This window comes from Pipra filicauda, unplaced genomic scaffold, assembly GCF_003945595.2.
Source record: "Pipra filicauda isolate LSUMZ 115617 unplaced genomic scaffold, ASM394559v2 scaffold724_size131739_pilon, whole genome shotgun sequence".
In the NCBI taxonomy this organism is placed as follows: domain Eukaryota; kingdom Metazoa; phylum Chordata; class Aves; order Passeriformes; family Pipridae; genus Pipra; species Pipra filicauda.
The window spans coordinates 22823-41809 of NW_024104892.1; the positions used below are offsets into that span (position 1 = coordinate 22823).

Below are 18987 nucleotides of genomic sequence, written 5' to 3' on the forward strand. Positions count from 1 at the left end.
AGCCAGTGAGGCTCATCCATGCTGCAGGCAGCACCTGAAGGTTTCATCCTGGTGGCTGCCAGGTCCTCCGTGATCGAGATGTGTGTTCCCTGCAGTGTCATTTGAGAACCAGAGGGACAGGGGGTGCATCTCTGGACTCTGCAGGCCTGGGCTTTGCAGGGCCCTGGGCTTCTTTCTCTCTGCTCATGCTATGCTGTACTAGGGTTGTGCTGCAGTGCTGCTGAGCACTCACATTTTCGGTGAAGCACTTTGGGATCTGTTTCAAACACGATATTGTACCCGTGCAGATTTGCCATAGGCAGATCTGGATCTCCCAGCCTACCATCGAAAAAGGAGCACTTCCTCAGTGGGTTTAGTGGCACCGTTGAGTCAGTGGGTTTGTGACCCTCGGGACTGTGGTGCAGCGTGTTGCAGGGATTGCGAGTGCGGCACGGGGGGGGGGATTCTGGGCCACCAGTAGCGGGAGTTTGCTGCAGGGCTTGCTTTCTGGAATGCTGTCTGGCAGCAGCCTCTTCCAGCAGGGCTGAAGGCTCCCTGCGGCTGGCCAGCCAGTGGCTGCGGGCAGCGTGTGTGCTTAACGCTGCAGCTTGTGCCATATGGACCTTCTCCTCCTCCCCGCTTGCCCTCTCCATGTCTCCTTCCCTCCTCGGCTCCCCTCCCCCTGCGAGCGGTTTGACAGAGCAATTGGGCAGGCACTGGGACGGCAGCTCTGACATAAATCTCTCCTGGTGTGGAATGAGGGGTATAAATATCCAGAGAGTGATGTGATCTTTCCAGCTGCTATTAATAGGTCCCTAGAGAACAAGAGCGAGCAAGCGAGACTGGCTGACACTTAAAGGGCTAGCAACTCCCTTATGTGCTGTGAAAATTAATCAGTACTGTGGCTCACCATCTTCCTCCAGGCTAGAGCAGAGCCCTTGTCGAGGTGCGTGGGGAGGAGGCGGAGGAAAAGGAGGAGGGAGTGACTCGCTAGTTAGGAAGTGGTGATAGGCCAAGCTGTGCACGAAGGATCCCACTAACTAAGGAGGAATGCCTGGGCGGGCTGTGCCTCAGCGCTGGTTGCTGTTTGCGCAACGTGCCAGCAGCCCCCGGCTCAGCTCGCAGGGAGGCAGGTGCTGAGAAGACCCTTTTTCAGGCAGAGAACTCGCTGGTGGTGGATGGCAAGCTGCAGCCTGCGCCTTGTGGCGATTGCAGCCTTTCAGGGATTACGGGTTTGCCAAGTGTGCTTCCCTCTTTGCTTGCATTGCAAGGGTGCGGTGGTTTGCCCTGGCAGAGTGAGCACTTGGCTTTTGCTGATGGTGTCTCCAGGCTTGCCTTTGGCAAGCCAGGAGCAGCGTGCTGAGCTCTCGCGGTGCTATTTAGAGATGTGGGGTTTGGTCCGGAGCCGGTGCTTCCTGTCCCTGGGTGGCAGAAGAAATCTGTGCGCAGCATCTGGCCTGCATGGTCCAGATGGGAGGAGCAGACCCTGGGCCCAGTAACACCCTTTCCTGTGTGCTGGGAAATTTCTCTGCCTGTGCACAGGAAAGGTTCTTGAGTGCACTGTGGGGGTGTCATGCAAAGCATATAGCGGATGTGAGCAAACAGAGAGCAATACCTCAGCTTCCATGAACACGTGGTTTACTCTCCCTCCCTCCTAGTTCCCAGGAAAAAGACTGTGACAGGATTAGGATTAGGGTGCAGTTACCAGAGTTGTGTGTTAAACCAAGGGTTGGTAGTGGCCTTCCAGAATACATGATGTGATGTGGAACCACATCCCAGTCATCTCTAATGCCTGTGCAGAGCTCCAAGGGGAATATTCCTAGTGCAAGCCCAAGAGACTCTGCCAAGGCAGCTAGGTCCTGCAAGGAGGGCTGTTGCAGCATTGCTTATCTGCATGCATGTCCCCCAGCCCAGAAGCCTCCGTGCTCTGCCCTAACATCCTCTTCTCTTCCAGGCTCTGCTTCAGCCTGCAGGGCTATTCAGAAAGCTGGTCTGGGTCTGGAGCAGGAGAGCCTCACCCTGCTATCCCGGCAGGCCTGTGGCACATTGCATCATCCTGCTGGGCTGGAAGTTCCCGCTGAAGTGGACGTTCCGTCACCCGGGGCCTTGGAGAAGGAGCTGGAATGGTCCCTCAGGCCCCTGGGAGAGGCAGGGATACCTCTTGTCTGATGAGTGCCTGCACACCCTGGCTCTGCCCTTACCTTGCAGCCCACTACCACCTTCTCAGTTGCCTTAACCTCCTTCATCCCCTGCTCCATCCCAGTTTTCTTTTTATAGGCTTGCGTCAAGACCATTTTCTGTCTGCTCTGTTGTGTCCTTTGTGTTTTGCAAGGCAGAGGAAATTTATTTAGCAGCAGAAGGGGTCTGTGAAACCAGTAGGGTACTAGATTTCTGTTCAGGGTCACAAAGTTGTCTGAGCTCTGGGAACATGTGCAAATTAACTGTGAGGATCCTTCACTCGCTAAAGGGCCAGGTTGGCATGGAGCACCCATTTTTCATTGTGGCCTTGGAAATGAGGGCTCTTGTGTCCATGCCTGTACCTTGAAATGCTGGCAAGTCTGCCATGCCTGATGGGAGTTTACAGCTAGTCAGCATGTCACTAACTGTGGAGCAGGATCCATTGCTCAAAGGGGCCAGTGCTCGTTCCTGACATGAGAAGCTCTGGGTTGTGCCTTGCCATGGGCTTTGTCTGGCCCTGCAACCAAGCAGCAGCCCCAGGGCCCTGATCCTGGGCTGTGCCCCCAGCAGCTGCACCCGTGTGAGGGGCACCGTGGTGACTCGCTGCCCTTTTCTCTTTGCAGGTTTCTGACCGAAGGGCCTGGGAGCTCCCTCCACTGGTGCTGTGGGAAGCTTTAGCCAAGCCAATGCACCCTGACAACAAACTGCCCAGCCATGGCAAGGCAGGCAGCAGCGGTGCCCTGGCCCAGCACCACAATGTGAGCCAAGCACCCACGTGTAACCTGGGCTCGAAGGGTGTGGGGGCAGGCAGCCATGGCAGTAAGGCCACTCAGATCTCCCCTGGCAACTCTGGACTGAAAAACAGCCAGAACACTGTCCCAAACTTCAGCTCCTTGAAGGGCAAGGTGAAACGGGAGCGAAGCATCTCAGTGGACTCTGGAGAACAGCGAGAAGTCAGCACCCCATCACAGGACACAGAATCAAAAGGTAACACTCTCCTAAACCTCTCCTCAGCATGTCGTCCCCTCAGTTGCTCCAGGCATCCTGGCAGGACTTGGGATGGGAACATTTTGAGTTTCTGTGCTCTCTTCTGTCCATGTCCTGGCTACCTGTGTGACTTTGCATCACTGCTTGTCACATTCACAGTTTTGGGACCAGAGTAGCTGAGCATTCATTAGCTTTGCATTTCACTCCCTAAACTCTTTATTACACCCAGAATCTTGGACTGATTTTCATGGGCTGTTGAGGCCAGCTAAGCAACAGTGTGGTTCACTGAAACTGCCCCTGCTTTGCAATGTGCAGACTTTCAACTTGAGACTCAGTTGAGTTGTTTTCTATCTCCTTGCTGTTGGCAGAGAGCCTTTGTGGTGTTCTTGCAGCTGCCCAACAACTCGGTCATGGTTAGCAAGGAGGTGCTGTGAGGGTCACTGTCTGAACAGTTCTGTGGTTTCGTCAGCGATGGATGACTCTTGTGTTACAGCATGTGGCTTCTGGAAAAGGGCTGAGTCAGTGCTTCTAAACCCTTTGGCTTTCCTGTCCTTGCCAGCTTTCCCCATAGCCTCTTGCATTCCACCAAGCTCTGTGCTCAATGGCTCCATGGGACGCTTGAGCATCTCATGGGTGGTGGGAGGAGAAATCCCAGTGGTGCCCTTGGTTCCAACGGAGACTCAAACCCAGTCCCCAGATGCAGAGCTGCTGTTATGGCTTGTGTCCCTAAGCATTTGCCTTCACAGCCAGAGCTGTGTTGCCTGACTGGCTTAGGCCAGAGCCATGCCTTGGTAGAACGAGTAGATGGTACCTGGAGTTGCAGGGGTAAGTGTACACCACTGATCAAAAGCATTTGTAGCTTTATCCAAGAACTGTCTCGTAGCCCACACTTCCACAAGAAAATTATTTAAATGGCTTGGTCAGAAATGCTCGAATCTCCTATGTTCGTAATGCACTGATAGATCATGTGAATATGGCCTGGAAACCACTAGGTGATGTAAGAAAAGGAGGGCAAAAAATGTTATATTAGTTAAAGCATGGGACTGGAAGTTATCCATCCTGTGTCTGGTTGCTGTCCCTGAGTCCCTCAGTGCCTTTAAGGCAAGCCACTTCCTCTCTGAGCTGCATCAGTCCCGTCTGAGAAATGGAGGGAGCACATGAGTTTACAGAGGGCATGAAGGCCCCTGCCCAATTGATATCAGCAAAGGGCAGAGTCTGTCTCTTGTTCCTACAAAGGATGCGAACGCACTATTCCATTCTATATTCAGGTTTTGATTGCTAAATCACAGACCCTTTAAATTTATGGTTAATGCCCAAAGCTCTCCTATTTTGAACAGCAGGTGGACACGTCCTGTGTTCGCAGACTCCTTTCAGGCAGTAAGAAATACACCTCACTCTGAAACTCTGGCTCTCACACTGGAGTCCCACTAGATCTGGCTGCAAAGACAAGAAGCCCAGACTGAGCAGATGCTTCAGGTTCTTAAGCAGCACTGGGCAGATGTTGATGTAAGGCTTCTTGCCCAGTGCATCCCTGTTGGGTCAGCACTGCCAGCATGCAGCTGGGCAGGACCCCAGTCTTCCCAGTCCCTGCCAGGTCTCCTCAGCACCTCTGATGGCTCTGTCGCTTTGCAGGTGAGGTGGCTCCCCGTAGCAAACGACGGTGCGTGCTGGAAAGGAAACAGCCATACAGCGGCGATGAGTGGTGCTCTGGGCCAGACAGCGAAGAAGACGACAAGCCCATCAGCAATGCACACAGTGAGTGACTGCCTCCTTACCAGCTCACAAGCTTGAATAAAGCTAGATCCTTCCTGCAGCTCAGCAGGGCTGGTGACACTGGCACCTTTTTGCCTGTGTGTGCTCACTTAGCCGGGTGTGTGGTGGGGGGGGGGGCATTGCAGTTGGTGCTCCTTGCGCCGTGAGAATTTTTTTTTTTTGCCATGTAGTGAGATGTGGGACCTCACTTTGTGAAGCATCTTTGTGAAGATGCTACTGAGATGCTGGAGGAAAAGGCATTGAGGTTGAATGTCCCTGCTGTATGTTGCTCTGGCCACACTATCAGCAGAATTGCCATCTTGAAAGTGTGCCTAGCTTAACTCTGGTCGGGCATGCCCACCCGGGTCAGAGTGGCAGCCAGACTGCAACACGCATTGCCCTTGTTGCAGCAGCTAAGTCTGTGCCAGGCCATCTACCCGGCTCTCCACAGATATGTTGTAAAGGCAGCTGAGTCTGAAGAGGCTCTTGGGGTCTTGACAGTGGTTCAGGCAGGGCTGAGCTGGCCAAGGTGTGCACTGCTTTGGGCAATGAACTATAGGTATCTCCTGTTTTCCAGAAGCATAGATGTTCTTTGACATTTTGTATCTACTATTCAGTTTACTTTCTTCTGTGGGGCCCCAGGAGATGCCCATGTCCTCTGATGGAGAACATGAATGTGTAGGAAAGCAAGGAGAGCTGCCAGCGCACTGTCACCATCTTCTCCATAATGTTCCCTTGTGCTTCTCAGCACGCTCCACAGCCCGTGTGGGAAGGGATAGTTCCACTTCCCTTGTCACAGCCTGCTCCCAGGTCTGCGTGGCGGGAGTGGGCCACGGTGGGGCTGCCCGGGGGCAGGGGCTGGAAGTGTCCCCGCACCAGGTTCCCAGCGACGTCTCCTGTATAGATGCTGCAGTGGCAGGGTCGGGCTGCAGGAGCGGCTGCGGTGGGGAGAGGCAGCTGGAGGGGAGCAGGTTGCGTTGAGCAGCCAGTTGCGTTGAGGGGCGAAGGGAGAGGAAGGCAGGGCATGCCCCTGGTAATTGCAATGCTTATTAATATTAATTGCGGGTCTCCTGCGATAGCGGCTGGCGATGGACGGGCACGCCGGGCGGGCCGGGGCCGCCCCCTGCCGGCGGCTCGTCCCGGCGCTCCCGTGCTCTCCTCTGCTCCCGCAGGCTGTAATGTAGCAGATCCTGCGATGTCCACGGGCCCACAGCTTGGCCCAGGGTCCAACCCGCTGCCGAACCTGAGCGAGAGCAGCGCTTCCGGCGTGCCCCATGGTGCTGCCCCCGGCTTGCGGTCAGAGGCTGTGGGAGGCGGAGGCGGCGGAGCAGGGAAGCAGCCGTCACAGTTCGTTTACGTCTTCACAACGCACCTTGCTAACACGTAAGCGGTAAACTCCGTCCGTCCCGGCAGGCCTTGTCACACCTGTCCGCTGCACACGGCAGTGGAGTGCAGAAGAGCTGGAGAGACCTGTGTCTCTCTGATTGCACAGAGTGGGAACCCCCTGAGGTTTATGAGGTTTACTGGCAGCCACCACGGGTGGGCGAACTTGGACTTAGATGCCCACTTCCTCCTGGCGATGCCTGGCGCTGCACTCTGCTGTAGAGCACATCTAGTCAGCATCCAACGAATGATTCACCCAAAGCAGTGCAGGCTGCTGGGCTGATTCAGAAGTATCTGAGGGGTGGGTGTCTCTGGGAGTGTCTTGTAACCCTTGGGTGTTCTCCACACAATTCCTCCCTTCTGTCCTGCATTGTCTCAGCCACAGGGTCATAGCAGTGTAGTTAGTTTAGTCTGTTTAACTTAGTCTGTTTAGTTTTAGAGCTCTGCTGTACCACAGGTCTGGTGCGGAAGATCCCAGAGCGTCTGGGTGACAGCCACCTTAGGGCAGCAGGCAGAAGGCAAAGCCTGTCACAGGACATGGGAAGAGGGAAACTTCAGGGCAAGTGATCGTCAGTTGGAGATCCTCAGGGGACATGTGCAGGACAGGTGGGAAGGCTCTGAGAACATTCACTCTTCTCAGTGACCTCCAGAGATTTCCCTCTTTCTGCAGGACTGAAGAGCGGAGGTGGCAGCTGGGGATGGGTAGGATGGGGCACAGTGCCTGTTCTCAAGCGATTTGTGCTCTCTCCCCAGAGCTGCAGAAGCTGTCCTGCAGGGCCGAGCTGACTCCATTCTGGCCTACCATCAGCAGAATGTCCCACGGGCAAAGCTAGACCAGGTATACCAGCTATGAACCAAATGCTCCAGTTGGCATGTGCTGCCAACTGCTACCCTTCCCCAGCCCCTGGCTCAGTTGTGAAAGAAGGGGTTGCCAGAATGCCCTTTCAGTGGCGTGGGATGCTTTGCTGCGGAAACTCTTTGGGCAGCCCCACAGCCATGCCCACAGCTTGTGCATTCCCAGGGCATGTAGTAGGGCCTACATCTTTCCTGTAAGGAATGAAGATGAACTGCCATGAGGCAACTTTTTGGGCCAGAGAGGTCTCCTGCAGGGTGCAGGGAAGAATACCTCTCTAGGGTTTTTACTTCTCAAGTTTCTTCCCCTTTTCTCTGCTAGGCACCTGCTCCTAAAGTGCTGGGGGTTGCTGAGCCACTTCCGATTAACCCTCCTGCTGCCAACACTCCACAGTCCCAGCCACCAGCCCCTCAAGCAAGTCAGCCACAGCCGCAGCCTCCCCCACCGCAGCCTCCACCCCCCACACCTCAGACCATCAGTCAAACACCTTTGCCTGCACCTCAGGAAGGGACAAGTGAAGATGTCCGGAGAGATCTGACTCCCAGCTCTTTGGGGAACAACAGCAGCAGCAACCAGCCTGGAAACAACCACCCAAATACACCCACCGCGTCTGCCAGCACCATGCAGCCTGGGCAAGTGGACTCCTCTGCCGCCCCCAGCTCTAGCCTTCTCGGAGAGGGTCCGGGTCCAGGGATGCCAGGGCAGGCAGGCCTGGGCCCCAGGAACGCCATGAACTCGGAAGGGCTCTCAAAGGAGCAGCTGGAGCACCGAGAGCGCTCTCTGCAGACCTTGCGGGACATTGAGCGTCTGCTGCTGCGCAGTGGGGAGGCCGAGCCCTTCCTCAAGTCCAGCCAAAATGTGGGTGAGGGTGGCACTGCCCCTCAGCCACAGGCTACCCCTGCCCAGCCCCCTGCACCCTCTGCCAGCATGAAGAAGTATGAAGAGCCTCTGCAGTCCATGATATCCCAGACTCAGAGCCTTGGTGGGCCCAGCCTAGAACACGAGGTGCCGCACCACCCCGGAGCTGACATGGGGCAGCAGATGAACATGATGATGCAGCGGCTGAACCAGGACAGCCTGACACCGGAGCAAGTGGCCTGGAGGAAGCTGCAGGAAGAGTACTATGAGGAAAAGCGACGGAAAGAGGAGCAGATCAGCATCCACGGCCGGCCCATGCAGGAGATCATGATCCCACAGTCGATGGGGAGCATGATGATGCGTGGGCCCCCACCACCCTACCATAGCAAGCCTGGGGAGCCGTGGCCGCCGGGGATGGGCAGCCAGCTGCGGGGACCCATAGATGTGCAGGACCCTATGCAGCTGCGGGGAGGGCCACCCTTTCCTGGGCCACGGTTTCCTGGGAATCAAATGCAGAGAGTCTCTGGCTTTGGAGGGATGCAGAACATGCCCTTGGATGCTCTTGGGCCCATGAATGCCATGCAGAGACCAGTCAGGCCTGGCATGGGATGGAGCGATGATATGTCTCCTATGGGAGGCCCCGGGAACTTTCCGCAGGGCACCCTGCCCTACCCATCAGGGCAAGGGGACCCAGAAAGGTTTATGAATCCCCGTGCCAGGGAGGAGATTCTACGGCATCAGCTCATGGAAAAACGCCCAGTGGCAATGCAGAGGCCCATGGGAATATCTGGCAACTCCATGAGCCAGAGCATGGAAATGGAGAGGATGATGCAGGCTCACCGGCAGATGGATCCATCCATGTTTGCTGGCCAGATAACGGGGGAGAGCTTGAGCAGTGCCCCAGTGGGAATGGATTTTGCAGGCACTCGGGGGATGCTGAGCCCCCCTATGAGTCAATCAGGCCTTCGGGACATGGATGCACCCGTGGGCCCTGGCAACCTCAACATGAACATGAATGTCAACATGAACATGAACATGAACCTCAATGTCCAGATGACCCCACAGCAGCAGATGATGATGTCGCAAAAGATGAGGGGCCCCGAGATGATGACCCACCAGGGCATGAGCCCTGAGGAGCTGGCCAGGGCGAGGGCTCAGAATGGCAGTGGTAGTGCAATGCTAACGGGGCCCCAGAAAATGATGATTCCCTCCCAGTTCCCCAACCAAGGGCAGCAAGGCTTCTCAAGCGGGCAAGGACCTTATCCCAACATGCCCCAGGAGATGGGCAGTGGCTCGGACATATTCAACCCTGAGCAGGGCACCATGCCCGTTGGGAGCATCAGTGGCACCACCAGGCTCAGCCACATCCCTCTGCCTCCAGCTTCCAATCCCACTCCCGCACCAGGGGGAAACCTAGCCAACATGCACCCAGCACCTTCCCGAGGGCTTGGCCGCCGGCCCTCTGACCTCACCATCAACATCAGCCAGATGAATTCCCCCAGCATGGGCCACCTCAAGTCTCCCACCCTTAGCCAGGTGCACTCGCCGCTGGTCACCTCCCCGTCTGCCAACCTCAAGTCCCCACAGACACCCTCACAGATGGTCAGCATGCCACCTTCAAACCAGTCAGGGCCCCTCAAGTCCCCGCAGGTGATGAGCTCCTCTCTCAATGTGCGGTCTCCAACCGGCTCACCAAGCCGCCTGAAGTCCCCTTCTATGGCTGTTCCTTCCCCTGGTTGGGTGCCATCTCCCAAAGCCACCATGCCCAGCCCAGGAGTCAACCAGAGCAAGCAGACTCTCAGCATGAACTCATCTGCCTCCATGGGAGCACTGGATCAGGGTATGCCGGGTGTCTTGCATGCGAGTGCATGTCTGTGCTTGGTGAGTGTGCGGACAGTGTTTCTCTCCAGCCTGTGAGCTCTCGCAGGAGCAAGAAGAAACAGAGATGCCTGTGTGTTATCTCATGGAGCAAGTTTATTTCCCAGGAGTCCAAACAGGGCCTTTTCAGGTAGATGAGAGGGTGGGCAGAGCAGCTTTTACTGCTTACGCTCTGTGATAAGGCAGCAAAAGCTGTGTCTGTGCTGGGCAGTCAGGAGCAGGTTGAAGTGGAAGTCTGTCACTGCTCTGGAGCAGGGTCTCTGCATACTGGGCTGGGCCAGCTCTGTGTTTTGCAAACTCCTTTGGTCACTGCCATTGGAAGGAGGGGACAGGGTTGCTCTCTGATAGTAGGTGTGTGGACAGTACTAAGCTGGTCTCTCTCTTGCTTGCAGGTTCTCTCCCTTCTGGGCCTCGGAGCAGCTCTTCCGCGCCAGCCAGTAACACCTCTAGCACCATAAATCCCAACATGCCTTTTACTTCCTCTCCAGATCCATCCCCCTCTCAGAACCCACTCTCACTGATGATGTCCCAGATGTCCAAGTATGCCATGCCCAGCTCCACACCACTTTACCACAATGCCATCAAAACCATCGCCACCTCTGACGACGAGCTGCTGCCGGACAGGCCTATGCTCCCTCCTGGAAGTATGTCAGGTACATACTACTGGAGCTGGGCTTGCAAGAGGTCACGCCGTCTCATGGCTGCCAGTGAGCCTGAGGCAGCAGGTGGAGGAGGCATTAGAAACTCTCTTCTGCCCCTGTCTACCATGTCAAATAGCTTAAATTCACCCTCATTGGTAATAGTTTGTGCATTTCTTTGCCCTGTGCTGAGGCTGCCCATCAGCTTTTGGCTTGGGTGTGCTCTCTGGAAGTACATGAGCGAGTCTGGCTTGAGACATCCTTCTTCTGTGAGCTCTGGAATTTTTTGGACCTACCTTTGCCTTGTGCGGAGGCATTGGCCCTGAATTTTCATGGCTCCTGGAGTTTTCTCAGGCTCAGGACTTGCAGACAGAGGTCTGCTGCTTAGAGCCCTTGCGTTTCTGTGTAACAGGACAGGCATGCTCCGAACAGGTGTTTTGAGTGCAGCCTGGTGCCTGCATGAGGCAACCTGTGTTGTAGGTAGCATAGCTGTGATTTCAGTAGGCCAGATACGCTTCACTAGCCGGTGGCACTGGTGAGGACAGCTAGGCAAATGAGTGTTTTTTGTCACTTGGTGACCAGCCCAAAGGGGAATTCCAGTGTGCTTTACCACTTGATTTAGGGGTTTAAAGCTGTCTGATAAATATTTTTGGCAGTTTTCAAAATGAAAAATCAACTTTTTGACTCTTTCACTGCTGAGCAGTCACTTAGGTTGACTGCAGGCATGCAAATGCATTGGCTGCCTCCACAGGCATGGATGGCTCTGCTGTTCCGATGTCCCACCCGGACATCACCCGTCTTGGGCTGCCCACTCTTCTGCTTTTTTCCTCCTCACCGCCCAAGGTTGTGTGGCCACCGGAGCTTGCTGGGCGGTGTGAACCCTGCAGCCCACAGTGTTGAAGGGTCACTCCTCGGGGCCTTCCAGGTAGCTGGGAGCCTTGCTGGGAGCCCTGCTGAGACCGTGGTGTAGGGCTGTCCCAGCACACCGAGCCAGGATTCTAAAATCAGGGGGCTGTAAGAAGCTACAAATCCAGCATGGGACTGGATGAAGCTTTCAGGATGTGGATTTTGCAACCCTAAGAGATCTGAGAGGAAGGATAACTCTTCTCTCTTTTTTCTGTCCTTAGGTGTGACGGGGAATCAGCCAAATCAACTGCACTTGAACTCTGTGGCACCTGGATCCTCTCAGAGCCCCATGGGAATGAACCTGCCTGGTCAGCAGCCCCTCTCCCACGAACCGCCCCCCACCTCCATGATGTCCTCCCCAAACCCTCTGGGCTCCAACATTCCTATGCACCCGAGTGGGCCAGGGGCAGGCGTGCCCCCCCAGAACCCCATGATGATGCCCCCGGGTCCCCAGGACTCGTTGAACCAGCAGTGTGGCCCTGTGCCTAACAGTTCACAGATGATTCCTTCTAACCAGCTCGTGTTCCCCCGCATGCAGCAGCCCCACAACGCCATGGCATCTCCTGCTGGAGGCATGCCCATAGCCCCCGGTGCGGGAGGTGGCCCTGGGATGCAGCAGCATTACCCACCAGGGATGCCCTTGCCGCCTGAGGACCTTCCCTCCCAGCAGCCTGGCCAGATGCCCCCTCAGCAGCACATGATGGGCAAGAACATCCCTCCTCGGATTGGCGAGCCCTACCCGCCCGTGCTTCCCGGGGTGGCATCGGTGCTGAACGACCCCGAGCTCAGCGAGGTCATCCGCCCCACACCCACAGGGATCCCTGAATTTGATCTGTCCAGGATCATCCCATCAGAGAAGCCAAGCAGCACCTTGCAGTATTTCCCCAAGAGCGACAGCCAGGCGCCAAAATCTCAGCCTTCCAACCTTCACCTCATGAACCTGCAGAACATGATGGCTGAGCAGCCCCCGGTGCGGCCAGGTATGAATGCCCCCAGCCTCCCCGGGCAGCAGGGCGTGCAGAGGGGACTCAGCATGCCCATGTGCCATCCTGGACAAATGCCCATGCTGGGCAGGACAGGCATACCACCCCAGCAAGGCATGATGGGCAACAGCATGCACCAGGGCATGATGTCTCCACAGCAGAGCCTGATGGCCCAGCAGAATTTCATGCTGATGCAGGCCAAGCAGAGGAGCATGTCTGTGTCAGGGGAGATGTATGCCCAGACAGGACATATGATGTCACCTCAGGGCTCTCTCATGGGGCCCCCGCCTCAGCAGAACCTCATGGTCACGCACCAGATGAGGCAGAGGAGTGTCTCCCTGGACAGCCAGATGAGTTACATCCCCGGGCCTGGGAACATGGCGAACTTGCCTTTCTAACCCCGGCTGGCTCTCAGGGCTGGGGAGGGGACTGGGCTGCCTCTACAAACATTTTTAAACCTTTCTGCAGGGGAGGGTTGGGGGCCAATGTCAGTGGAGGACACCACGTGGGATGCTTTTCATATTGGATTCGCCTCTACACAGAAAACCATATGTGCAGTAAACTTGATGTGAATTGGGTTTCTTTTTCCTTTCGTTTTTGGGGAAGGGGAGGGTGGAGGGGCTGGGAGTGGGGCTGTTACTTTGAACCCTGAGTGGAGACTAGGGACATCCAGACCCCGTGTCAGTTTGTAAAGTTTTCACTTACGGTTTTCCTCTGTCAAGTGTTTTTCTTTCCCTTTTTTTCCTCTCTTTTTCCTTTTTTCTTTTTTTTTTTTTTTTTTTTCTTTTTTTCCTTCCTTTTTAAGCAACCAAAATGTGCAAGAGGGTTTTTGGAACTAGCTGTAAATAGGTCGCTGGGAAAGGCGAAACTTGTGCTGGTTTTTAATTGTTCTGTATTTCTGTGTTTTAATAGAAGCCTCAAAACATGTTTTAAAAAACAGAAACAGAAAAACATGCTAAAGGCAACAGTGTACAAGAATTGAAGACTCTCCTTGAGGGGGGGGAGGGAGGAGGATCCCCAGGGTGCACAGGATGTTGAGAGATCCCATTGTAGAGTGACTCTGTGTCAGACCTGTGTTGTTCATGCATCTGGATGGTTTGCATGTGCGAGGGGGGCGGGGGATGTAGTGTCATGCAGATCTCAGGCCCCTGTGGATGCTCTGCTGAGTACACAAACACAACCACCACCAAGAGCTGTGGCCCTGGTGAAACGCTGCTGATGCTCATCTGGCAGGACAGAGGCCACAGCTTTGTGGGATGCAGCTGTTGCTGCTCTGTGGAGAAGCTGCTGTGGCAGCTGGGGATGCTGGGGAGCATTCTCCCTTCAGCTGGAGAAGTGGTGAGGATTGGGCTTCGCAGATGATAACGTGCTGGACCCGAAGGTCTTGACCAACCCTGTCACCTCTACTCCCTTCTCTTCCCTTCCTACTGTGTCCCCTGGTGGCAGGTGTTACGGTGTGTAGGGACCGATGGGTTCCGAGGTGAGCGAGGTGATGCATTTCGGTGCTTCCAGGAGAGGCTAGCTAGGAACCCTGCTCTTCTGCAGCCTTCCTACACCAGTCCATGACCCATACATCACCGTCTGCCATTGTCCTGCGCCCCCTCTCCTGTCGAATGCTCTCCCAGGTCTTCCTCATGCTTGTCGGTCCTTCTCCTCCAGAGTTTCGCAGGCAGTCTTTGTTCCGTCTCGCCCTGAGCTACTGGCAGCAGCCCTGCCCTGTGGCACAGGAGAGGTCCAGCTGTTGAAGAGGACCTGTCCCTGCGTGCAATACTCCACTTTAGTGTAAGTCTTGTTTGGTGTCAGTGGCGTGGCCATTCTGTGTTTCAGACAGAAGAGGCTGAAGTTGCATTGCAGTCCCTCATTCCCAAGCTGGCAGAAGTGTGCCATTTGGACAACTCTGGCTTTTCTGGATGCGCTCCATCCTCCCCATCCTGCACTCCATAAGGTCTTCCTGCACACGGTCCTGATGGTCTGTCCTGTGTTTGTTCACGGAGGGGAATGTGGGGTGATGTGCGCACACTTCTGCACTCATGGCAGTGTCTCTGGACCTCTGCAGGGACCCCATTCCAGCATCCAGCGGTGAACTTGGGGCACACAGCTGCCGGGGGAGCACCGCTTGGAGGATTATCTCTGCAGAGCCAGACTTAGCACACTCTTATAACAGAGCTCACCTTTCCCAGCTTGGTACTGCAGGGAGGAGAGGGCTTTGGAAAGGGAGATTGTCAAGTAGCGAGTGAACAGCAACACTTTTCACCATCTTGCAAGCTGTTTGGACAGGCTGGTGGGTGCTGAAACGTCAGCCCAGCAGCTCTCTCGATCCAGTCTGTGAGAAGATGGAGTCACAAAGTCCAGTTAGGAATACCTTGAAGCTTTGGGGCATTGTGTAGCGAGCAGTACTGGGTAAGAAGCATGGGTCTGGATTTGAGGAAGAATCTTGCTTTGGTCTCCTGCTTTGTAGGGGTTTGTTGTGTATGATGTGAGCAAGTAGCGGTTTTTGAGGTGATAAAACAGGCAGTGGTCATCCCTGCCTTTGCAGTTGGAGCAGAGGAATAATCTTCAGCTCAGGCTTTGGACCTGACCATGTTAGCTGCTTGGATTCTCCATCCTTTCAGTGTGTTCACATGGGAGGATGTGGCTCAAACAGATGTAGCTCTTTCTAAGCTTGACTTGCCTGAAAGGCTGTGGCTTCTCTTGGCTGCACTTTGGGGTGTTGGCTGCTGGTAGTTTCTCGTAAACATCCAAATACCAATTACAGCCTCAAACCTTGCTCATTACCCACCAGCTAGTCTTGGCTAATTTGAAGCCATAACATTTTCTATATGGAAGTTTTTTGTTTGTCTGTAGACGGCTGTTGTTTTAGCCCGGTTGAGATCTCCAGGTGTTCGTACCTTCCCTGTTGTCCTTTTTGCCCAGCCTGACACAGAAGTCGCTTGGGGCTTGCAGTCCTGTCTTTGTGGGCAGCGTGTTGTCCCTGCTCAGCCGGAGCCCCCAGGCTGCATCCCCCAGGCTGTGCAGGACTCAGGAGGCTGGTGCTGGCTGCTCGTGGGGACGGGGCAGTGCAGTGCTATTTCTGCCTGGCAACAGAAGGAACACCTGTCCTTCGGTGACAAATAAGAAGCAAAGCCTTTTGACTCAGCAGCCCTGGATACAAAAGGGAAATCCCAATACTAGGTCAGAGCTGAGGATTCTAGAGCAGCAGTCGATGCTCTTCTGCAAAATTGCACTGCCCTAGAGCCAGCCCTATCCCTACCACTGAGAGGGCTGAACAACGGGGAGAAGAAGTGCTGCCTAACACCCTTCTGCCCTGGGCACCACTCCCAACCATGTCTGTGAACAGCAGTGTGGCAGGAGTTCCTCTGGAGGCTCAGTGACAGCCAGTCTGTGTTAGACCTGGGCAAGGTTTGCCATCAGCTGGTTGCCTGCTGCCGTGACCTGTGTCTAGTCTTGTGTCTTGTAGTTTATTGCTCGGCTTCTCAGCTTGAGTTCTGTGTACTGACTCCACCTAATCACAGTAGGTTTGCCCATCTTTTAGCCACGACTTCGCCATGTTTTTCCGGCTCCAAAAAAGCATATGCTGGGAAACTGCATCTTTCAGTACGTCGGATAATCACGCACCCGGAATTAGCTTTCACGTTGAGGTAAAGGTGACTGACCTGTTCTCTGTCATCCCATGGAGAAATTCCCCAGTCATTTTGTACCATTATATAAATATATATATATAAATATAAATATATAAATACAATATGTGAAGACATCTTATTGGTTTTTATTTGAAACAATTTTTAGGCTTGTTTTTGGGTATCTGTGCTGCCTGTAATGTATTGACCTGTTTTATAGGTGCCTTTTTATTAAAAAGACAAATTTCAAAACCTGACCTTGTGCCTGTCTTTTTCCACGTGATTTTCCATGGGACTGCAGTGGGGACAAGAGGGTGCAAGAGCTGCTGGGAGGGTTGCGTGGGCATCGGGGGAGCCCTTTCTCTGCAGCGCTCCCAGGCATGCGTTCATTCATGCGTTGCTGGCTCGTGCTCACGCATGCACGCTCCGCTGCCTGCCACAGCCCTGTGATCACTGCGCGCGTGTAGCAGGATGCTCTGCTGAAACACCCCAGCTCTGCCTCCTGGGAGACTTGGTTGCCCTGCAGGAAATAAAGAGCAATGTGCTGTTGTGAGTCTTTGTGTCCTTGTCTTTGGGGTTGCCTTCAGCAGAGACCAAGGCTTTCTCTCGGTTGTCTGCTGGAGCCTTGTTTGCAGAGCATGGTCCAGGGCTGGGGGTGCAGAGTGTGTGCTGTGGATGGTGGTGAGATTGCCTTCCCACACGCCACTTCCCCACTCCCTGCAAGAGCCACCTTGGAGCTCCCTTGGGCTCAGTGCCTCTTCCTGGTGGCCTGGGTGGGCAGAGTACATCTGCCTCACTTGGTAGCAGTGGAATAGGGGCTGAGCTGAGCTCCACAGGGGAGCCTGAAGGTTTGTGTGCCTGAGGGCTGTGGTGTCTGGGGGTGGCTCTGGTGGCAGGGAAGCCCGCTCTGGGCCGTGTGACAGCCATGCAAACCTTGAGGAGGCAGCAAGGGTTTCATTGAGTGAAAAGCCCAGCTTCCTCTGTGGTGAAGGAAAGTTCCTCTTGCTTTCTTGTCACCATTCAGCAGGTTGGCTGCAGGCAGCTGTGGGAGGAGCAACAGCTGCTCTTTGGGGAAGGGTCTGCCAGCTCTGAGCCAAGCCATTCCCAGGCTGGCTGAGCCAAATGTGGGTGCAAGGGCAGCTTTCCACTTGGGTTAGCAGCTGCTGTAAAACTGGGGCAGCAGGTGCTCCAGTTGGTGGAAGAGGCTCTGGAAAGCAGACAGGTAATGTAGATCTGGACTGACTCTGAACACAGCAGGGCATTCTGTGGCACCAGTGAAGGGGAATCTGAACAGGGTGGTCTTGTGAGCCCTGTGGTCCCCATGTGGGAACAGCAGTGCTTGTCAGAAAGGTGATGTCTGCCCACTCAGTGCTCTCTGATGCGTTTCCCTCGAGAAAGTGACATGACTGCAGACAACTGCTTACAAGCACTATCCATGAGAAGGTGTTTCCTTCAGTTGTTTATTACAGCTTACATCAAACATTTCTAAAGGTTTGTACATACCAGTACTAAAAACTATAGCAACAATAGATGTGTAATCAATCTGTTCACTCTTACTTTGTGTGCAGATTTTCTTTTTACTTTGTGACCACTGTAAGAATTTTACACTCTGACTGTTCATTTCTTCAGTAACAGTTTTATGTATGTGGAAACACAGTTTCATCAGAACCTGCTGGGGAGGTGTTTACAATGCATCTGCAATGGGTCTGCTCACTGGTACAACCATGGAGAACACGAGGACAGGCTAAAGAGAGCTGCTCTTCCTCTGCTGCATATACATGCTTGAACAATTACAGTCACCATTATTTGCAGGTTTCATCTTTGAAGATGCAGCACTGCAGGAAATGGTGGACTGCCTTATACTTGGTGAGTTTTCTCCTGAAGTCACAATGTGAGAACGAGCTATTGAGTTCTCTACCTGAGCCAAACTGAGGTAACGTAACCCCTTCCATAATGCCTGGTCTTTTTAGAAGGGCCCTTGGGTATAGTGAAGTTCAGCTGCAGTTCAGAGCAAGATCACCACCCAGGTTTGTTCTCTGTACACCTGGATACACTTAATCTCTGAAAGCCCTGTTGGTGCAGGTGGAGGAAAAATATCAGAAAGCACAGTGCAAAGCAAAATGCTGCATCTCCTCTCGCCTCGCTAAAAACAAAGAGAAATTATGCAAACGAGCTCTTTTCCTTACTTTGGGGCAGTGGGTCTCCTTGCTCTCAGAACCCACAAATTGCCATACAGTGAGCTGAAAGAAAAAGTTACACCTTCAGACTTACAAAGCGGAGTGGTTTCTGTCCCCTGTGCAGAGTCACAAGACAGAAGCCATCTCTTCAAATGGTGTTTTTCCTTAAAGGAAAACTTTTGCATAGTCAGGCATTCAGTTCAGCAGCCACTCGCAGAAGATCTTAACAGCAGTAAAACAGATCAAATGAGTGGGGAAAGATGCAACTGGTGTCAGGAAAGGAGTCTGTGGCAGTCAAATCTGTTAGTCTGTGGGAGGACCTGCTGGCATGAGCTGTGTCGGGCAGGTGAATGTGTCATGGCTGGCTGGGGGGGATGTCATGCAGCAGGAGGACAATGTTGCAGTCAGAGTGTGTTCAGCACTGTATGCCCATGCTATGCGATTGAGCTCTACAGCCCCCATCAGTCCTACCTGCATCTCTCTTTCCAGTTGGTGTGGCCAATGAGTCCTGCTGCTTCCTTTGGGCGTGTCTGTACCAACCGGAGCTAGTGAAATGGAGACCTGCTTAGCTTAGTTGGCTGCACTTTTTTCCTTGCCTCTGGCAACCCAGTCTTGTGCCTGGCTTCATGCACAGGATGCCTGCAGTCACCGTTTTGAGGGAGAGGTGGGAGTGTCAGTTCAACCCACTTGGGTTCATCCAGCCCCACGAGAGTGACCACTGGACAGCCAGCATTCACCAACAGCTGCCAGGCAGATCTCTACAGGTACGAGAACCAGGAGGAGCCAGGCAAGGTATCT

General features: G+C 54.2%; 1 protein-coding gene across 2 annotated transcripts; it reads left to right on the top strand.

Annotated features, from left to right (window-relative positions):
• The first annotated feature begins 2294 nt into the window (after positions 1–2294).
• On the top strand, positions 2295–16269 carry BCL9L (BCL9 like). 2 transcript variants are annotated; one of them, XM_027718214.2, is made up of 7 exons: positions 2295–3144; positions 4777–4899; positions 6069–6279; positions 7033–7117; positions 7454–9830; positions 10357–10521; positions 11634–16269. In XM_027718214.2, exons 1-7 carry the CDS (start codon positions 2844–2846, stop codon positions 12791–12793), a joined length of 4422 nt encoding a protein of 1473 aa, XP_027574015.1. In that variant the 5' UTR covers positions 2295–2843; the 3' UTR covers positions 12794–16269. The 2 variants fall into 2 exon arrangements, with proteins under 2 accessions (XP_027574015.1, XP_027574014.1); XM_027718213.2 differs by having other exon boundaries at positions 2297–3144; positions 10261–10521.
• Positions 16270–18987: the final 2718 nt, after the last annotated feature.

Coding starts and splice junctions, on each gene's coding strand:
- BCL9L (XM_027718213.2), top strand. CDS start 2,844: ATGCACCCTGACAACAAACTGCCCAGCCATGGCAAGGCAGGCAGCAGC. Junction 9,831..10,260: donor CATGGGAGCACTGGATCAGG/GTATGCCGGGTG, acceptor TCTTGCTTGCAG/GTTCTCTCCCTTCTGGGCCT. Junction 10,522..11,633: donor CCCTCCTGGAAGTATGTCAG/GTACATACTACT, acceptor TTCTGTCCTTAG/GTGTGACGGGGAATCAGCCA.